Source organism: Mytilus trossulus, chromosome 8 (assembly GCF_036588685.1).
Source record: "Mytilus trossulus isolate FHL-02 chromosome 8, PNRI_Mtr1.1.1.hap1, whole genome shotgun sequence".
NCBI classification, from domain to species: Eukaryota; Metazoa; Mollusca; class Bivalvia; order Mytilida; family Mytilidae; genus Mytilus; species Mytilus trossulus.
Genome location: NC_086380.1, coordinates 24,827,727 through 24,849,972, shown reverse-complemented (window position 1 = coordinate 24,849,972; position 22,246 = coordinate 24,827,727). Strand labels below are relative to the sequence as shown.

At 33.1% G+C, this 22,246-nt stretch overlaps 1 protein-coding gene and 1 long non-coding RNA gene across 2 annotated transcripts in view; both read left to right on the top strand.

Annotated features, from left to right (window-relative positions):
* Positions 1-611: 611 nt before the first annotated feature.
* LOC134680735 (probable serine racemase) overlaps positions 612-22,246 on the top strand; it is a 47,288-nt gene continuing 25,653 nt past the window's right edge. Inside the window, exons 1-4 of the mRNA XM_063539945.1 lie at positions 612-852; positions 19,515-19,556; positions 20,361-20,527; positions 21,957-22,038. Of these exons, the coding sequence (XP_063396015.1) occupies positions 670-852; positions 19,515-19,556; positions 20,361-20,527; positions 21,957-22,038 (474 nt within the window). The 5' untranslated portion in view covers positions 612-669. The remainder of the gene's footprint in view (positions 853-19,514; positions 19,557-20,360; positions 20,528-21,956; positions 22,039-22,246) is intronic.
* Positions 15,410-18,588, top strand: LOC134680736 (uncharacterized). The gene is made up of 4 exons (XR_010100490.1): positions 15,410-15,459; positions 17,345-17,449; positions 17,754-18,035; positions 18,070-18,588. It is a non-coding gene; the product is annotated as an uncharacterized LOC134680736 (long non-coding RNA).

The following is a 22,246-nucleotide window of genomic DNA, read 5'->3' as shown; positions in this document are numbered from 1 at the left end:
TTGACACAGATACGTTCACTATCTGTGTATTTATAAATTGGTTTTTGAATTTATTTATTGTTTGCATTTTTTGAAGCGTGTTAAAGGAATAATTTGTGATACAAAATGTTAATCAAAGTGCAGTCACCCGTTTATTTAATATGGTCTCATTAAATTAATGTTAACTTGTGAATCAAGTTTAATCATATTAAAACTATTTTGCGATGAAAATTTCCTCAAATATACTTAGTGAAGCATTTTATTTTTTGATTTAATATTAAAATATCGTGTTTCAGAAGTTGCGCTTAGGCTAGTGGGACCGGTATGGATTTAATACTAGTTTGAACACAGTATAAAACACAAGTTTAATCACTTCTTTTAAATAGAAAGGAAGTTCGAAATTTTTGTCTAAAGTGTACTTGTGAATCAAGTTTAATAATATTCCAACTATTATGCGATGAAAATGTCTTCAAATATACTTAGTGAAGCATTATATTTTTTTATTTAATATTAAAATATCGTGTTTCAGAAGTTGCGTCTAGGCTAGTAAGTATGGATTTAATATTAGTTTGAAAACAGTATAAAACACAACTTTAATCACTTTTTTTAAATAGAAAGGAATGTTCGAAATTTTTGTCTAACGTGTACTAGGCAACAAACTGAAATATTGTTCTGAATTGTACTGTGACTATGTCGAGTCGGACAACTGTCAATGATATTCACAAAGCACACGAAAGGTTAAAACCGTTTGTTCTCAGAACACCTATTTTCACAAGTTCGACTTTTAATAATTTAATTGGGAGAGAAGCATTTTTTAAATGCGAAAATTTACAGAAAACTGGATCTTTTAAAGCAAGAGGAGCACTAAATTCAGTAAGTATGTAGGTTGTTATAAATCTTTTTTAAGAGATTATTTTTTAAAAGAGAAAACCATTTTCAGATAACGATAAATGCATACCACAATATGCCGGTCTGCATTTCATAAAAAAGTTCGTATACTCATACAATGTAACATTCAAAACAATAGTATTTTTTTTCTAGTTTGTAACGGGTTTACAACTCGTAAGCACGTGATATCTCGCTTAGTGTAGTGATGTGCATGTGTTTTTTTTTTAATATAAGGTCTATGATTGGTTGAGCAACAACAACATCTTTGTATTGTGTAGAATTATATACTTCGAGAATGTAAGGATTTTCGTATTTGTCAGATTTTGTTCTTGCATGTCATGTTTATACTCGTTAACTGCGTTCGTCCTGAACATGCATGCCAGATTTTGCCATTGGACGTTAAGTAACCAACAGTCAATTAATCACAATTAATCGTAAAATTCGTAAGGTGCTGGGGAATCACAAAAACAAAACCAAAATATTTTTAACTGTTGCTGAAGGAAAATTTGAGAGGTTTTTTAAAATGAGGCATTTCATTACATGGTGGAATGTATCGTATAAATTGAATATCAAATTTACACCTCGTTTGATTTGAATGTAACAAATGTGGCGAAATCAGACTAACACAGAATCTTTTAATATCTTTTATCCAATAGCTAACAGTTATACAGAATGCATAATTGTACAATTAATAATTACCACTTTGGAATAATCCGTCTTTTTCTTTCTAGTTAAACTGATATTACTTCTATACTTCTGTTACTACTATTTTTACAATGATGTTTATCCATCAAAACCATTATCTTATGTATACTAAAATCAAAAGAACATTCTAAATCTAGAACAAACTATTATAATTAACTAGAGAAATGAATAACTAATCTATTTTTAGTAACTGGGTAAATTCCGGAATTTGCCAAAACTTTCTCAAACCTAAATATACATAATTACTTTCACTATCAATCAAGAATATTCTAGTATGATTCATTTACTATAATTAAAATAACAATGTGATAGTATATAAACAGTGTCAAATAAAAGTCCAATGTCTTATAATTGCGTACTATTCGCAACACTCCAGAGGCCAAAGAAAGTATATCACTATTCAAACTGTTCTTGTATCTTCTTCATTGCCGTTCGGGCTGCTTGTCTTTGTGTTCTATCTCTTGTAGTACTAGTATTGTCATTTATCAACTCAGTATCGTTTTCCGTATCTGAGTTTGTTAAGCCCTCATTTAACTCTTCACATTCTATAGGATATAGCATATTCAAAGTGTAACGGCCAGAAATCGCCTTTAAATTGTAGCCAACAAAAGACACAAATCAATAGTAAAATTTAACAATATCTAATATACAAAAGTTCACAAAAGGTATTACACAAATATTACTGTTAACTTAACTGTCAGAATATGAGTCCAATCTGTTATCTTTATCTGTATCCGGAAATCTTTCGGATTCCAATTTGAATATTACGTTCACTACTAATGTCACAATCCAGTATGTTGTTGTTTGTAGAATAAAAGGGTCAATCCAAATGTTGTGAATACTAATGTCTATCAATGTCTATGTCCAAGTTTAATAATGAGAGTTTAACTTTAGTGTCTGTATATATAGTGTTGTCATGGAAAATTCTAGAACACTCTATAATGGAACATTGTGGAAAATCCTGGAAAGTTACAACGGAAGTTTCTGGAATAACGTAGAAGTTTAAATTACGCATCTTTTATAAGGATCATTCTAGAAAGTTCCAATCATTCTGTGATTGTTCCAGTGATTCCTAGTCTGCACAGTTATAAGATTATTTGGTAAACAACTATCAGGCCATACAACACAAATTAGGCCAACATAAATAAACATAATAATTACAATATCATAACATCTCCCCCCTTAAAAGAAGTTTTAGTGTAACAAAAACTTATCATGAATAATATGAACAAAAATAAATATATATACAAAGTGATTTAATAAGCTCTAGATAAAGCATCAGCTATTACATTATCTTTACCCTTAATATGTTATACAATTACATCATATTCCTGTAACAATAAACTCCACCTAGTCAACCTCTGATTCTTGTTTCTCATTTTATGCATGAAGGTGAGAGGATTATGATCAGTATAAACAAGAATAGGATATACAGTGGGATTCAAATATACATCAAAATGTTGAAGTGCTGACAACATTGCAAAACACTCTTTTCAATAGTTGAATAATTTTTCTGATGTTTATCTAATTTCTTCGAAAAATATGATATAGGTTTTTCAACATTATCATCTGTCTCTTGATATAAAACAGCTCCTATTCCTACATCGCTTGCATCAACGGCAAGTTTAAATTGTTTTTCAAAGTCTGGAGTAATCAGAACTGGACTATTAATTAAAAGTGATTTGCTATTTTCAAAAGCTTTTTGACAATTTTCGCTCCAGATAAATTTAGAATCTTTCCGTAAAAGATGAGTCAATGGTTGAACAACAGTAGCAAAATTTTAACAAATTTTTCTGTAAAATCCAATCATGCCTAAATATCTCATAAGTTGTTTTCTATTTGTAGGAGGTGGAAATTTGTAAATAGCTTCCACTTGAACCATAATAGGTTTTACTTGACCTTGGCCAACTGTATGCCCTAAATAATCAATAGTGGCCTGACAAAATTCACTTTTACCAAGATTAACAGTCAAATTTGATTTTGACAATCTATCAAAAGTATCATACAAATGTGTTAAATGCTGTTCCCAGCTATCACTACATACAATAAGATCATCAATATAAGCATAACAACAGTCTAAATCTTTTATAACATTATTGATCATTCTTTGAAATGTAGCTGGAGCACTTTTCATGCCAAATGGCATTACATTATATTGAAATAAGCCATCTGGTGTAACAAAAGCTGATATTTCACGAGCTCTCTGTGTCAATGGAACTTGCAAATAACCTTTCAATAAATCAAATTTGCTCACAAATTTTGCTTGACCAATATTGTCAATACAATCGTCTATCCTTGGAATCGGATAGGAATCAGATTTTGAGACTGAATTTACTTTTCTGAAATCAGTCACGAAACGAAAAGTTTTATCTGGTTTTGGCACAAGGAGACAAGGAGAGCTCCATTCACTGTTACTCGGCTCAATAATATCATTGTCAAGCATATATTTAATTTCTTTTCTCATAACTTCAAGTTTGAGTGGATTGAGCCTGTAAGGATGTTGCTGAATTGGAGAAGCATTTCCGACATCAACATCATGACAAACAGCAGTGGTTTTGTTTGACACATCTGGAAAAAGATTTTTAAAAGAAAATACCAAAGTTTTTATTTCTTCTCTACGATCAAAAGACAGATGTGCAAGTTTTGAATCTAAATTTGACAAACTTTCTGAATTCTTCAATCTAACTGTATCTTCCATAGTTTTACAACTAAAAGTTGGTTCAATTACATCTGGTTTGTCATAATTGTTCTCAAATTTAACCATGCCTAAAGTGGCAACTGGTTTACTATCACATAGTACATTAGTACGCTCAAAATATGGTTTTAACATATTAATATGACACACTCTATTTTGTTTGCGCCGACCTGGAGTACAATATAATTCAAATCATTAATTTTACTCTCTATTGTATAAGGACCACAATATTTAGCCTGTAAAGGATGTCCAGGGACAGGCAGAAATACAAGTACCTTATCACCAGGCTCAAAAACTCTGTCCCTGGCATCTTTATCGTACCATATTTTCATCTTGTTCTGTACATTTTTTAAGTTTTTCTGAGCAATTTGACAAGCAGTATACAATGTTTCTTTAAATCTAGATACATAGTCTAAAAGATTCAAGTCAGTATGTTCAGTAAGCCACTTTTCCTTAATCAATTTTAACGGTCCCCTTACAGTATGACCAAATACCAACTCAAAGGGACTAAATCCAAGGGATTCTTGAACAGCCTCTCGGACTGCAAAAAGTAGAAAGTGAACTCCATCATCCCAGTCTCTGTCAAATTGAAGACAACAAGTTCTAATCATGTTCTTCAATGTTTGATGAAAACGTTCTAAGGCACCTTGAGATTCTGGATGATAAGCACTTGATCTGTACTGAGCAATCCCTAACTGGTATACGACTTGCTGAAATAAACCTGACATGAAATTTGATCCCTGGTCGGACTGTATAGACTTAGGAAGTCCTACTAATGTGAAAAATTTGATCAAAGCTTTGACGATAGTAGGTGTCTTGATATTTCTGAGCGGAATAGCTTCAGGAAAGCGGGTAGATGTACACATGATTGTCAATAAATATGCATTTCCAGTCTTGGTCTTTGATAAAGGTCCAACACAGTCAATTAGAACTCTGCTGAAAGGTTCATCAAAGGGTGGAATAGGCAGAAGTGGTGCTGGTGGTATTTTCTGGTTAGGTTTACCAACAACCTGGCATATATGACATGATTTGCAGTATTCTGCAACATCATTTCTAAGTTTAGGCCAGTAAAAATGCTGCAAGATCTTAAGTCAAGTCTTCCTTATACCTAAGTGTCCAGCCAAGGGGGTGTCATGGGCAAGACCAATAATTTCTTGTCTATAAACTTTAGGCACCACCACTTGGTATAGCACTCTCCATTCATCCTCTGGAGTAGCATCAGGAGGCCTCCACTTCCTCATTAAAATACTGTCCTGATGGTAATAGCATTCGGCCACTTTGTCTGCTTCTTCCTGTGGTTGAGCCCTCTGGCTGAGCTGAAGAACCTCAGGGTCTTTATGTTGTTCTTCGAGTAAATTCTTTCGGTCTAATGAATGGCTGTTTACATCTGGCCATGGCATTATCACATTTTTGTTATCACTAGGTGGTTTTATAATGGTCTTTTCTGAGTTACCAGGATCTTCAATATCAGCTATAAAAGTATCAGAAAGGTCCATGTAATCAAACTTGTCTTCTTGCAAATTCTCATTTTGTTGTTTACTAGCAATCGCCCTAGTAACAACACAAGCTGGATACAATTCAGCATCATCTTCAGGTGATTTAACATCCACCATCGGTTCACTGGTAACAATTGGTTCAGCAACCACTTTGTTCCTAGCTAGATCATTTCCTAGCAATAAGGTAACACCCTCAACAGGGAGACTAGGACGAACACCTACAACAACTGGTCCAGTTATTAAATCTGACTTCAGATAAATACGATGGAGAGGAACATCTATACAACCTAACTCTACACCTTGTAACAAAACGGAGGCACCAACAGAAGTATTCTCGGACAAAGGCAACACACCTTCTAACAATAAAGTCTGAGAAGCTCCAGTGTCCCGTAAAATCTTAATAGGCTGAAGAGTGGTATCATCAACAATAGAAACAAACCCATCAGACATAAAGGGTTTGTATTCCTCCATGTAATCACAAAAACTGGATTTAAAAGCCTGACGCGCAGGGCATTCCAATGTACTGGTAATATAAGGTGTCGTACAAGCACTAGTCTTCGGATTATCATCTCGTTCATTCTTCTTCTGGAGTCTAAAACAATCAGCCATCAGGTGACCAATCTTCTTACAATCAGCACAAGTCAGTTACTTCTTCTCAAAAGTATAAAATTTTGGAATAGACATATTATAACTGGACTGACTCTTATTCTGTGGAACAGGTTTTACTATCAGTATGCTCAGTGCTTTGATTTTTGTAATTTCCACTGGAAGTATTAACAATTTGACCCTAATTATCTGAAATAACAGCTGCATCATGTATTGATTCAACAGTTTTGTCGTCTAAATGTGTATTTAAGTCTAAATGAACACATTGTTTGAACTCTTCTAATAACATCAATTGTCTTAGGTTATCAAAATTGTTATCTGTTTTCTTTGACGTAAGCCATTTATCAAATAGATCTTCTTTTTCCCGAGCAAATTCCACATATGTTTGTGAATCAAACTTTTTATAAGATCTAAATTTCTGTCTATATGCTTCTGGTACTAGTTCATAAGCTTTCAAAACTTCCTGTTTTACCATATCATAATCAGAACTTTTTTCTGATGGAAGTGCGGAATAAATTTCAGCGGCCTTACCCTCAAAAACACTTTGCAGCATCGTAGTCCAATATGGCTTCGGCCATTTCAAATTATTTGCAATTTTCTCAAACTGTGGAAAATATTTATCAACTGTTTTTTTCACAAAATTTCGGAACCAAACGTATATTTTTTGCTGCATCAAAATAATCTGATTTCGAGTGAACTTTAGTGTTGCTTTCTTCTTTGACCATTTCAATTTTCAGTTTTTCCATCTCTAGCCTTTCTCTCATTTCTAGTTCTTTTAATTTTAATTCATCTTCTTTTATTTTTTCTCTCTCCTTCATTTCCAATTCTTTTATTTTTTCCCTCTCCTTCATTTCCAATTCTTTAAATTTAAATTCATCTTCTTTTTCTCTTTTCTCCATTTCTAACCTTTCCTTCATTTCCAGTTCTGCCTGTTTTAATTTAAATTCATGTTCTAATTCAAGCTGTTTTAACTTAAAGGCGTCAACATTTTCAACCTTGAGTTCAAGAGCCTCTTCGCCTAAAATTTCTGCGTCAACTAATTTGTCTATAACCAAATTTTTAATAATTTGTTTTCTCATAGATACTTTAAAACCGAATTTCAGTTGTTTAGCAAGCAACACTAATTCCTCTTTCTTTAAATTATCAAAACTCTCCAGGTCTGGCGTTTTCAAAAATTTACCAGCATCAAATGCCATTTTGTAGAATTTTGTTGGCTAGTTTTAATAAAAATACTAAACAAATTTTGAATAAATATTTTAAGATCCCGGACGAGCCCCCAATTTCTGTTACGGCCAGAAATCGCCTTTAAATTGTAGCCAACAAAAGACACAAATCAATAGTAAAATTTAACAATATCTAATATACAAAAGTTCACAAAAGGTATTACACAAATATTACTGTTAACTTAACTGTCAAAATATGAGTCCAATCTGTTATCTTTATCTGTATCCGGAAATCTTTCGGAATCCAATTTGAATATTACGTTCACTACTAATGTCACAATCCAGTATGTTGTTGTTTGTAGAATAAAAGGGTCAATCCAAATGTTGTGAATACTAATGTCTATCAATGTCTATGTCCAAGTTTAATAATGAGAGTTTAACTTTAGTGTCTGTATATATAGTGTTGTCATGGAAAATTCTAGAACACTCTATAATGGAACATTGTGGAAAATCCTGGAAAGTTACAACGGAAGTTTCTGGAATAACGTAGAAGTTTAAATTACGCATCTTTTATAAGGATCATTCTAGAAAGTTCCAATCATTCTGTGATTGTTCCAGTGATTCCTAGACTGCACAGTTATAAGATTATTTGGTAAACAACTATCAGGCCATACAACACAAATTAGGCCAACATAAATAAACATAATAATTACAATATCATAACAAAAGCTCTATTTAATGTCTTCTTTTTAGGTAGCAAACTTTTCCAGACCTTATTTGACCATCTCGACTGACTGCTAATTGACATATACGGCCAGTTTTCCAACTTCCTCGTGGAAGGTTTCCTTTATTAACACTATGTTTTCAACCTTAGCTGGAGTTTTGCACTGAATTCTTCCACCTCTTAGTTTGTTTGCAGTCCTTTCACGTAGACTAATAAGAAACTCATCTCTCACGTTTTTCAAAACATAGTTAGATGTTTCTGTCCTTACTTCCATATCAATAGCAATTTTTAGCACTACTGATTTGCGGTTAACATTCTGGATCTGTATAATCTTCTTCGTTATGATCTGGAAATCCTATTTTAGGGGTCAGAGTTAAAAAGTGTGCTGGTGTAAGAATAATATTTGAATTTATGTCATCTCCAATATATACAAGTGGTCTAGAATTCACTACTGCTTCAGATTCAGCTAAAAGAGTTCTACATTTTTCATTTGTTAGACATAACTTTCCAATTGTTTTCCATAAACATCGTTTTACAATACCAAATAATCTTTCATAAAATCCACCCATCCAAGATGCTAACTCAACAATGAATTGCCACTGAATTCATTCATTTGCCATGTATGTTTTTACGCCGTTATCTGAAATTATTTGTTTTGGGTTACCCCAGCGAGCAATGAACATTCGAAAGCCTAGTTAGAATTCCTCTGCTGACCTGCTTGCATTAATTCCACTAGAACACACCCGCGAAATCGCGGGCATTTAGAGCGTGGTTGAAAGTATGTAAAGTGTTGTAGGAAGAATTTTGAAAAGATTTACTGACTTGTGAATTTCAGAAAAAGTATCAGAAGTAATAGGTACTTGGGGACAGGAAAATGTTTTTTTAACCCTCCTTCTTCATTTCCAAAATTCCTATTTTTTTGTTTTCTATTAATTTCATTATGAACATACATGTAGTATATTATGAACATGCAATTCAGGGTCCTGTAATTCAGTGGTTGTCGTTTGTTTATGTGTTTCATATTTGTTTTTCGTTCATTTTTTGTAAATAAATAAGGCTGTTAGTATTCTCATTTGAATTGTTTTACATTGTCATTTCGGGGCCTTTTATATCAGACTATGCAGTATCGGCTTTGCACATTGTTGAAGGCCGTAAGGTGACCTTTAAATGTTAATGTCGGTGTCATTTTGGTCTCTTGCGGAGTGCTGTCTCATTGGCATTCATACCTCATCTTCTTTTTTTGTAAAAAACTTATTGACTGGAGAATTTCAGAAAAGGTATCAAAAGTCATAGGTAATTTGGGACAGGATAATTGTTTTTCCAGCCCGACTCCTCCTTTTTCCACAAAAGAAATCCTTTTTTTTTGTTAGTTCTCTATTGATTTTAATGACACATGGATAATTTTAGCGCTTATCTGTAGATTATGAACATTCATAAAAGGGGGGATCGCACTGGGAGGGGTCCTGATCCCGATATCCCGGTCTTAAGAACATGAATTTCCGAAATTCCGAATTTAATACAAATTAAATATCTCGACATCCTGAAATTCGAAAAAAGAAATCCCGGATCCAGAAATGGTCAATCCTGAAATTTCGATCTTGAAAACACCCGTTCCCGACGTCCCGAAAAGGTCCTGCTTCATTTATCACTATTAATATTTTCTTTTAAATTCAATTCTCAGTTTAATAATTGACATTGATATATTGTACAGACACTCTCTATTTAATAAACTCTGTGACCACCGTGGATAGTAAACTTGAAAATGGTATCAGACAGAAAATACACTTTATTCCTAGTATATGTAATTGTTTCAAAGTATACAATAAACGCAAGCCGGAAGTCTAATCTGAATTAAAATTTCGTCCAATGACGGATATCAGACAGAAAACAGTTTATTCGTAGTATATGTATGATAAAAGTATACAGAAAACGCAAACCGGAAGTCTAATCTGACTTAAAATTTCGTCCAATGACGGAAACATATTCGGACGCCTTTTTTCTCGTTTTTCTCCCAAAATAACTCAATCTGGATAATCATATGAATGGATGACAAATGCGATTATACACTGTACATATAGGACACAGAGGCATGAAGATTAGATTATTGTGGAAAGAAGAGAAGCGACACCCAAAATGAGGTCTTCTCGTTTAATAGTATAGATATGTATGGAACCACTAGACATGTATATAAGCAAACTCATACTTTTTTGCGTCTAGTGTCTGAATTCACAAAAAATGGTCCAACATAGTCTACTCCTGTATATGTAAATGGGACTGATTCGTTTACTCGTTTCTTTGGTAGTGGAGGCATTCATGGCATTTTATATGGTCCGCCTTCACACCGTTTGCAGATTGTACACTTTCTCCAAACTCTTTTTACTTTTAAACGTCCTTGTGGAATCCAGTACGTTTGAACCATCGCTGATAAAGTTTGTGAGACACCAACATGAAAGTATTTTATGTGCATGCTTTCAATTAACAGTTCAGTAAATTTGTTTTTCTTTGGAAGTAATATTGGTGTTTTTGCCCCTTCTGACAGTTGAGCTGCTTCTAATCTACCAATACAGCTGATAACATTTTCCTGGTCTAAAATGAGCCCTAACTGACTTACTTAGTTGTGTCTTTTATTTTCTTTAACTGCTATCATCACTTCTTCAAAACATTGATTTTGAACAGATTTTATCCACAATAACTTTGTATGTTCTAGCTCTGCAGCTGTTACAGTACCAGATATCGTCTCTTTATTAAACCATTTAACAAATATTTATACCTAAGCTGATACTCTAATCAAGAGGATAAATAAGGAAAATCTGATACAATCAATGTCTAACAGATACCCAATATTAGATTTCGAATTTCCAAAACTAAAATTAAGAATGGAAATGGGGAATGTGTCAAATAGACAACAACCCGACCATAGAAAAAAACAGCAGAAGGTCACCAACAGGTCTTCAATGTAGCGAGAAATTCCCGCACCCGGCGGCGACCTTCAGCTGGTCCCTAAAAAATATATACTAGTTCTGTGATAATAAACGCCATACTAATTTCCAAATTGTACACAAGAAACTAGAATTAAAATAATACAAGAATAACAGAGGCCAGAGGCTCCTGACTTGGACCAGGCACAAAAATGCGGCGGGGTTAAACATGTTTGTGCGATCTCAACCGTCCCCTATACCTCTAGCCAATGTAGAAAAGTAAAACTGTTTGTTTCTCCGTCAGGATCATCTCCAGCAAGCAATGTTGCTTCATGTAATACTTTAGATACCTTGTATTCTGATTCAATCGAATTTTAATTGTCAACACTTATATTGTGAGATCCCACCTAGGCTACTCAGTTCTGTGTTTTGTTAACCAAGAGGGACTGCATTCTTTTAACAGTGATACTGTTGCCTCTGCTTGCAATATCAGCTGGATTTTTTTTCTTAAAGACGTACTGAAATTGAATGTCTTACTGCTGCCTAATCTCCCTTATTCTATTATCAACAATTCATTTCAAATGTTGCTAGAGGTTTTTTTGTTCCTATCCAGTGTAAAAGACATTGAGAATCTGTCCACAAAATCGTCTCACAATTGATATTCTTGAACTTCTTCTAAATCAAAAGAGATTTATTTCCATTGCTGAATATCTTCCTCTGTCAGCTGTTCATCCCATTCCATTTTCTTGTTCCACAACATTTGCTTGGTTCTTAAAGTCACAGGTGTAAAAAATCGAAGTGGATCAAACACAGAAGCCACTCTCTTTAAGACTTCTCTTTTGGTGACTGGAAACATGTTATCAATTTTTGCACAATTCACAGTGAATGCATTCTAAAAATTCCTGTGAACTCGATGCCCATTCTCTTGAGTTCATTGATGCATCACTGAATTTGTTTTGCCTCTTTATATAATGTTATAATTCATACTTGTTTAAAAGATCAGGATTGTTCTTCATCTTCTGAAAAAGTGACTTTAGTCTTCCGTATGCAAGTTCCCTATTTTCAGGAAGTTCTGGTAATATTTCTTTTCACGGCCAGGCTACTTGATATCTTCCATTTTCCATTTGGAGTAAGGTGAGAAAGTAACTCAAAGTATTTTCGTTGTCTGATGTATATGGACAATCTTGTATTCCAATAGTTTTTAATTTCCAGAAATCTTCAATGGAAGGCTTGATTCGTAGACATGTGTCAATTGTAGAGTGGATACAACATTTTGTTATAGATAACAAGCCATTAACTGTCATGGTCGTTTTGTTCTCTCTTTCTTCATCATTTAAATGTGACCTTATTGTAAAGATCCACCCTAGCTTAGAGCCAAGTAGATAAAGCCCTTGTTGAATTTCTATTTTCTATGGCAATATGATATCCAAATAATAATCATTTCCGATAAGCATCTCAATTGTTGAACTTTCTAAGCAACTGGGCAGTGTGTCAGCAAGTTGAAGATGGTTACATAAGTATTTCACATTTTCACATACATCCATATGTAAAGGTCTTCTTAGTATTGACCCTGTTATCTTAAGAACAATATTAGCATTAATAAGTATACAAACGCCATCTTTTAGTCTAATCTTTAGTGACACCTTTTGTGTTATTAATGGTTTTTTTTTGCTTATCTGCACCAAATGTGACAAGAGTTATCTCCTCTGTAGCTTTCTTCTTCAAGTTTAATCTCTTAGCCAAATGTTCTGTTATATATGTTCGCTGAGATCCGGAATTCATTAATAGTCTTACTACTTCTGTTTCATTAATTTCTGTATTTGACACAGCTGTTTGTGCTGGATGCATCAAAACTATATCTTCAGAGAACAACACGCTATTTTCTGGTACGTTCTTTTCACTTGAAGCTATTTCACAAATTTCATCAGTTAGATGTGAAACTTCTTTTTGTTGAGAGGGAATTTTCTTTTGGCACAGCCTTCTATGGTGCCCCTTCTCTGTTTGCATCATGCTTTTTCAAATTTACAGTCTCTACTAACATGTACTGGTTTCAAGCATGTATAACAACTTCCCTTGATTTTCTGCTTTCTGCCTTCAATTGTACTGAACTTTCTGCTCTAATCACTCCAATGGTGTCCATCATAATATCTGCAAACCATTGAATTTCCACTGCCTGAGTTTTTTTCCAAATGGCTATACTGTCATCAGAGCTTCTGCAGATAAATGTTTTCTTGGTTGAAAAAACTGCTGTTTGACTTGATTTTAGACTGATGTTTTTCTTCAAAACTGGGACCAGTATGTATTTCCTTAGAATGACTTTCTGCAGCTTCCCTAGCAGTTATGTAAGTATTGTAAAACTGTCTTAACCTCCCTATTGTCAATCTTCCAATTCATCATAAAGTCTACGTAGATGTGTAGTTTGATTTAAAGCTGACTGAAGGTTAGTTACATCTGAATAGTGCTCGGTGACAACAGATTGAATATTTCCAAATTTTTCCTTTAGTATTGAAATTGCTACATCGTAATTTTCATGGGAGAGCGTTAAACCAGATATAGCAGAATTAGCTGTTCCAAAAAGTTTGCTTGTCAAGTAATTTAATTTCTGTATTGATGTCAAGCTTTGGTTTGTGTGCACTGCTGCTTCAAATGAATCCCAAAATTCTGTCCATTTTAACTTATCTCCATTGTACGAAACTAGTTCTAATTTAGGAATTTTAACTGCACTAACTGTTGAAGGTTGACTTTTCCTCTGTAATTTTTGTAGTTGTTACTATTGTAACTGTTATATCTGTTCTCGCATTTGTGTCTGCAATTGTAATAAACGTCGACTTTGTGGTCCGAGGCCGATTATGTTGTCTTAGTTTCTGAAATTTTATCCAGAATTTCTTCCTCGAATATTTTTAATTCGTCTGAGCGCTGTATTACACTGTCAAGCAATTTAAAATATATTTCGCTTGCCTTTGTTAAATTTGCAATGTCACCTTAGTTATCTTCTTTCTCCTCTAATATAAGTGAAATTTCTATCTTCATGTTTTGCTGCAAAATCCTTTTTCATCTTGAATTCTTTCTGCTATTAAATCTCCACTTTTATCTAATTCTTTAGCTAACAAATGACTGTACCTTGTAAAGAGTCCTTTCAAATATGAGACTGCCATCTTTTCTGTGGTTACTTCTTTTCCGTGTTCTTTATAATTTTCCTTTATGTAATTCCCGGGTTCCGGCACCGTACAATGTGGTGAAATCAGACTAACACGGAATCTTTTTATATCTTTAATCCAATAACTAACAGCTATTTACAGGAAACACGGTAGTATTACATTTTCCCAGCATTAGGTTGGATTTTTATGTACCCATAACAGGTGAAGGAAGTCAACTTAGGTGCGCTGTGATTGGTTGTAAGGGTACAATATATGTTATTAATTATCTATGAATAACTGCAGTGTGTAAATTAACAATATAAATTTTAAAACCTATTGCAATATTTTCTAGAGAATTATTCGAAAAGGCTTCCAAAATTTCATAAATTTGGTGCAAACTGAAGTTGGGCATTGATAACATAAAAAAGCTCCGTTGGAAATTGGTCATGCTACTATTTGGCTTCAATTTTTAGAATACAGTAATAAAGTACTAACACCTAACATAACTGTTTTATCCAGGTTATTATCATAAAAACTGGTAAATTTAGAAAATGTTAGTATTGTCGCCTATTGCAGAATAAATAGTATCGTTTTCCCTACAGTATGTACCCAGCAGGCACACAACGTTGAACCGACGTTGAAAATATGTTGAAATTTGGTTGTAACGTTGATCAACGTAAAATCAACGTTGTATCAACGTCAATTGTATCAACGTTTAAAACACGTTGTTGGATCAACGTTGATTTGTGGTTAGAATTTTCAACGTTGAACTGCCAACGTTGAATTTGAGTTGATGCTTTCAATGCTTTAATTGGTTGAAAATATAACGTTGATAAACGGTTAAGTTAAGGTTGGTGACTTTATGTGTCAACCAAAATTTCAATCAAGATGAGATTGATCGACCAAATTTTATGTATATTCCTTTTTGCTTAAATGATAATTTTTATATTGGTTCAATGATGTTTTTGAATAAATTCAACGATTAATGTTTCATATATAAATTAATCTTTTAATTGCGATAAAATTATTATATTATAATTACTCGAAACGGATATCTTTTTCTGATTGGCACATGCGTAGAAGACAGACATTTCTATTTTTTTTTGCGCCAATTTGGTTACCACATTAGTTGCTCTCGGCAGAGTAAAGTAAGTAAAATTTTCATTTATTGTTTGATTTAATGATATATTATAATTTAAGATATACAATCATTACAATAGCGTAGCGTTTACCCTATTTATATGAGTATAGGCCTGGTTATTTAAGCAGATCAGATATAATTTACAATTATACACACGTACATGTGTTTGTAATCTCGGGAACAGCAAGATTTACCTTAACATATATTTGTACATTGATTGGGTGCGGCAACTTATTATGTTTAGACATGAAGAGGAAGAGCCTGTTTTTATGAACATTGATTTGGTAATTTAAAGCAAAAGCGACTGGAAAAGAATGTTATCATTGACATTGAAGATACTGGGATGGCGGAGTCATAATATATCATGGAACATCGGTTGAAATTGAAAACAAAATATTCGTCTGGCAAATAATACAAAATAAATATTAAAGTTCACCTATGCGATCTCATATACTAGTTCTTTTACATGTTTTATATGTTTATATAATTAAAAGTCAAGGATTTACAACACATGGCATTCTTGACGTTAATTGCAACACATTCAAAACAAACAAATTCTTTTCTCTGGGTCAGAATAGATGTCACTCACAGCATGTATTCCGAGGATTTATCAATGAAGCAATACGGCAGATAAGAAACATGTGTGACCATAACCAATTAGTACACAATAATCTGTCCAATTTCAAAGTGGTCTATATGATAACGTCTAAAAAGATGCTTTATCAATTGACCGTATTGAATTATTACAGCACACTAAAAAATCAAGGAAATAAAAGAAACATTATTTTATTTTTAATGTCTAAACTTAATCCATATGCATGTTAATGAAAATTAAATAAGACGTATCACTAAAGACTGGAATATATTGCAGTTTGAAGAAAAATGTAAACACAGGTTCAAAGTTAAGCAGCCATGCCGAAAGTATCTATTGATGAAAGATCATGAAAAATTAAGATGTAAAATGACATATATTGATATAGTTAATTATGCGTGAATAATATTTATTTTGAATTTTATTAAAGTAAATCATCTTGAGATGACTATCGAAAGCACTTAAAATTATATAAGGACATTATTGTATCTTAGGAGGAGTGTGGGTTAGGATCGCGGTGCTTGCGGCGCATCATCTTATATTCATATGAGTGACTGTCAAGATCTCGGTGCTTGTGTTGCATTATTGTTTCTTAAGATGAGTGACTGTCAAGATATCGGTGCTTGCTGTGCAGTATTGTATCTCAAGATAAGTTACTGTCAAGATCTCGGTGCTTGTGTTGCAGTATTGTATCTCAAGATGAGTGACTGTCAAGATCTCGGTGCTTGTGGTGCAGTATTGTATCTCAAGATGAGTGACTGTCAAGATCTCGGTGCTTGTGGTGCAGTATTGTATCTCAAGATGAGTGACTGTCAAGATCTCGGTGCTTGTGGTGCAGTATTGTATCTCAAGATGAGTGACTGTCAAGATCTCGGTGCTTGTGGTGCATTATTGTTTCTCAAGATGAGTGACTGTCAAGATCTCGGTGCTTGTGGTGCATGACTGTTTCTCAAGATGAGTGACTGTCAAGATCTCGGTGCTTGTGGTGCATGACTGTTTTCAAGATGAGTGACTGTCAAGATCTCGGTGCTTGTGGTGCATTATTGTTTCTCAAGATGAGTGACTGTCAAGATCTCGGTGCTTGTGGTGCATGACTGTTTCTCAAGATGAGTGACTGTCAAGATCTCGGTGCTAGTGGTGCAGTATTATATCTCAAGATGAGTGACTGTCAAGATAATTCAAAAATCGAAAAGTCCCCTATGAAAGGTTTTGGATGTCCTAATTTTGTAATAGTGTTTTTTTAAGGAGGGAATTGACAATTTGAAAATGCTGCAATTCAATAAACATATTTTTTTTGTAGATGATGTCTTACCAAAAAATCCATGTCTGTAAAGTACATCTCATATAAAAAGAATAAATATGCCTACCCATGGTGTCCAAGCTTGACCGATTGAAATAATAAGAGGTGAGTATTGCAATATATACTATTGTTTGTTTTCGCATAAAAGTGTGTGAAATTTCGTCACAATTTCTTTTAAATGGGCTCTACATCTTTTTCTACTAAAATCTTATGGTTTGTTTTTATTAAATTAATTTATTATTTACTATCTGAACTCAAGTTTAAAAAAAACTGTCATGTTAGCTATTACTTAATATTCAAAGAAATAACTATATCATTCATATGACACTAGTCTTCTTTATATGGGCTGCATAATGAAATTAACAAAGTTATGTTAAAGATAGTACAATAAGTTTTTTCTCTATTGCAGATGCTGTAGTAACAAGTTTCGAATGTAAACATTAGACCTTAATATGGAACAACAGTACAAGATGTCTAGCAGATGGACTATTTTTTTCTTAAATAAAATTAAATATTCAAGTTGTGTTTGTTTGACATTGTAAGAGGCATGTGTGGGTAACTTGTTATTTAACTACTGTGTTATGTCACAAACATATTTTGAGTGTGAACACAATAGTTATTAGCAAAGCAAAATCATGTCTATTAGGAAAAGTGAAGGCAAAATGTATACCAACGACACTACATACTACATGTACACCAACCACCAACATATAGTTGTGCGACAGTTTTATTACACATAAAATGGCATTGATGGATATAATAAAGGGTAATAATTTCAGCTGTTAAAAAAGCTCAATTCAACCATTGTTTAACATCCTATTCTCCACATGTACCACATTAAAAGTTTACCTGGACACAAATCCCACCTATTTTCAACATACACTGATCACAGTTCAACAAATATTCGACCTGATTTCAACATACACTGACCACAGAACAACCAACATTCGACCTGATTTCAACATACACTTATAACACTTCAACCAACATTCGACCTGATTTCAACATACACTGACCACAGAACAACCAACATTCGACCAGATTTCAACAAACAACAACCAAAATTCAACCAGCAATCGACTTGTTTTCAACAAACCTCGACCAAATTTAGACCGAAATTCAACCTATTTTCAACGTTGAAATCTGACGTTGAAACAACGTTATGTTTTCAGCGTCATATCAATTTTCAATCCAACACTACTTTTCAACATGGATTCAACGTTGAAATCTGACGTGTATTCAATGTTGATTCAACGTTGTTGTGCCTGCTGGGTACGGTTAATAATTACCACATTGGAATAATCCGTCTTTTTCTTTCTAGTTACACTGATAATACTTCTATACTTCTGTTACTACTATTTTTACAAAGATGTTTATCCATCAAAACCATTATCTTATATACTAAAATCAAAAGAACATTCAAAATCTAGAACAAACTATAACTAACTAGAGAAATGATAAATAATCTATTTTTAGTAACCGGGTAAATTCCGGAATTTGCCAACACTTTCTCAAACATAAATATATACAATTACTCTCACTATCAATCTACAATATTCTAGTATGATTCATTTACTATAATTAAAATTACAATGTAATATTACATAAACAGTGTCAAATAAAAGTCCAATGTCTTATAATTGCGTACTATTCGCAATGATCAACAACTATAGATAGAAAGAAAAGGTCAGATAGTATATATGGCTGTTAATGATTGTTTAAATATCAAACTTGCAAGCAAGCATCTGGCAAAACTCTAACGACAAAAGATTAGACAAATGGAATTTGGTGAAAAATATTAAGAACGGAGTGTTGCTATTTTACAAATTTAAAGCATAGAAAATACAGTGTTGCTCCATGAAAATATCATAAACACCTAATAAGAAAATGAAGGGGAAAAAAAAGACCACGGCCGAATTTAGGACATTAAAATTTCTTAAATTACAATGTGTTGAATTTTAGCCATTATAATTTATTGTAAGTGTTATAAATACATGTGCATAACCCTTAAGAATATGTATAGGAGCATTATATGCATGGTAACGTATGCCTTTAGTTCCATTAACCATCAAAATGAATATTCCTCTTGAGTTTGAAAAAAAATAAAAACGTTAAGCACTATAATTACTAAGACTTGCATATCTTACATGCATAAAAAATCATATTTCAGATTTTGAAATTGAAAGAAACAGATCAAGATTTAAAAGGAGTGGTATGTAATTTTCAATTCCGTTTTGATGATACATTTAGCGTTGATTTGCTTGTCTTGAGGCCCCGACAGCCACTCAAACCTTATTGTCATATTTGAAGTATATTTGTACGTGAATAATATGCCAAATATTTATTGATATTGTAAATATTTACTTTCACTGTGGTAAAATAATAGATTTATTATATAAAGAAAGAGGTAGGTGCCTGAATATTTGTTAAAACTACATGTATAGAATTGGTCAACTACTTGCGTTTCAGCGATCGACAAACTATATCGACTAGTGGGTTACAGGTTTTATTACCAATTGTCGTTACAAAACAACTATGATTTATCTACATAACATGTGCCTTTAGAATATTGAATAATACCCTTGAATAGATAACCCAACAAATTATTCGATAGTTGCCTGTACCAAGTCAGCAATATGACAGTTGTTTTACCTCGTTCCATTGTTTGATAGCGTTTGATGATGTCAGTAACTGTTTTACGGACTTCTCCTTTCTGAATTTACCATGTATTTTTTATACGTTTTTATCTTCACTATATGTTTATGTTCCAGGTCAAATCAAAGATGTATTGTTCTCCGTCAAAAGATAGATATTTTGTCATCTGTGTTCAGTTTTTTAAAGGCTATGTTTGATTTAGACTTTCTTAAGTGTAGTAGTTTGGATACTTGACAATGCCGTTGTCAACTTTTGGAAATATTTGTTATATTGTTAAAAAAAACCAAGTTCCTGTTTCGTATAGAATTACCCAATTCAAGTACTAGGTACTTATCATATAATTTCAATAAATTTACTACAGGTAACTCACAGCAGTGGTAACCACGGGCAGGCAACAGCTTGGGCTTCTCGTATGTCAGGTGTCGAATGTTCGGTTGTTATTCCAAAAAATGCTTCTAAAGTCAAGGCTGCGGCTATTAAAGGTTATGGAGCAGAATTGATATTTTGTGAACCTTACCCAAGAGGAAGGTAACTTTACACAGCGTTTTAATGTAAAATGAAGTGTAGGATCATGAGATGAGGTATGAATGCCAATTAAACAAATATTCACAAGAGACCAAATGACGTAAATGTTAGCAACTATATATTAGTAGCGTACAGCTTTCCAACATACTTTGCCATGCTACGTATTCTGGTTAGGTCCCTTCGGCTTTAAGGCTAACAGACGTATCTGGGTTTGGAACTTTTGGTATCATGCCTACCTTATCAAAGGCTAATTATGGCGTGAACATAGTTGCTGCATAAACGTTGTTCAATAGTGAACAAAAGTAGAGAAATGAATAGAATGACGAGTATAAATTAACATTACGGGAAAAACAATCATGTTGCTGTTAAAAGCATTTTTTTTAATCAAATGCTTCAACGAATGACATTACTAACCAAAACTGAATTAACTTGTATTCGAAAGACAATCCATAGCTTAATCTACAACATAATTCTGTTTTGATATATAATAGTGAAAAATTGGCAATCTCTCAATATTGATGTTTTTGGCTATCTTCACGTGTTTATAATTATAAATTATAACATGTCCTTTTACATATCGGACCTGGTATCATCCAAAGACTCCCGTAATAGCTCAAGGCGCCAGCCAAGGTCTCATATTGACCGAGGGGTGATACAAATGCTATTTACGGACATATCATTTATCTCATATTTTACAAATGCTTAAAAAAGACGAAAGAAATAAATAACTCGTGTCTGTCAAGAATATATACTTTTGTCGTCCACTCAAATATTCCGCTGTCATTTTAATCGACGTTCCTCATCCGCCATTGATGTTATGAAAGCGTGTGACGTAATAAAAGGGCACACCAATCAGTTATTTTCCCCGGGCAGGAATATGACTATTGTAAATGTGCAGTTATTGCATATGCAAAACTTAATGTTTTCGCATACAATATGTGATAAATGATGTTTATAAATGGGGAGCTTTAGCTCGACATTGTCTTTTATAATATCATTTAATTTACAATGGAATTATGGAGAAAAATATTTCAATGAAATGTGATATGATAAAGCTCTGTGAATGATCACTTTTAAATAACACTGAAAGCCACTCTATCTTTTCATCAACTTGCTAAGAGCATACAGCCAGTAATTCATAGTTATACAACTTTTTTTGGAAATACATTTAAAAATTGATTTATTATAAACTCTTTCCCCTATAATGATTTGTTTGTGTGGAGGGAGTTGTAGTAAATGACAGATACGGCATTTGTTCTCTCGTGGAGATTTGTCTCATTGGAAATCATACCAAATCTTCTTATTTTAATATAAACGTTTTTAATGATTTCTCAATAGAATTGATTATGTTTCTTAAATTGATTGTATTTATAATTATATGTGTATCACTGTAACAGTTACTATCGTTTTTATTTGATTTTATCTAATATAGAAAAGAAATCTGTGACAAGGTAGTAGAAGAGAACGGATATGCAATTGTTCACACGGCAGACCATGATATTATCGCTGGACAGGTATTATATTTTGATATCACAGAACGATGACAATGTCGACGATGTTGAGGAGGATGATCAGAGCGTGTATAATGTACAAAATGAATATATATATAATCAAACAGCACTACTCAGTTGCATAAAATTCACGTTCTATGGGTATCGTGCTTATGATGTTTTGATTTCACAGAAAAAAAATCTTCAATATGTCATTAAAATTGAGAATGGA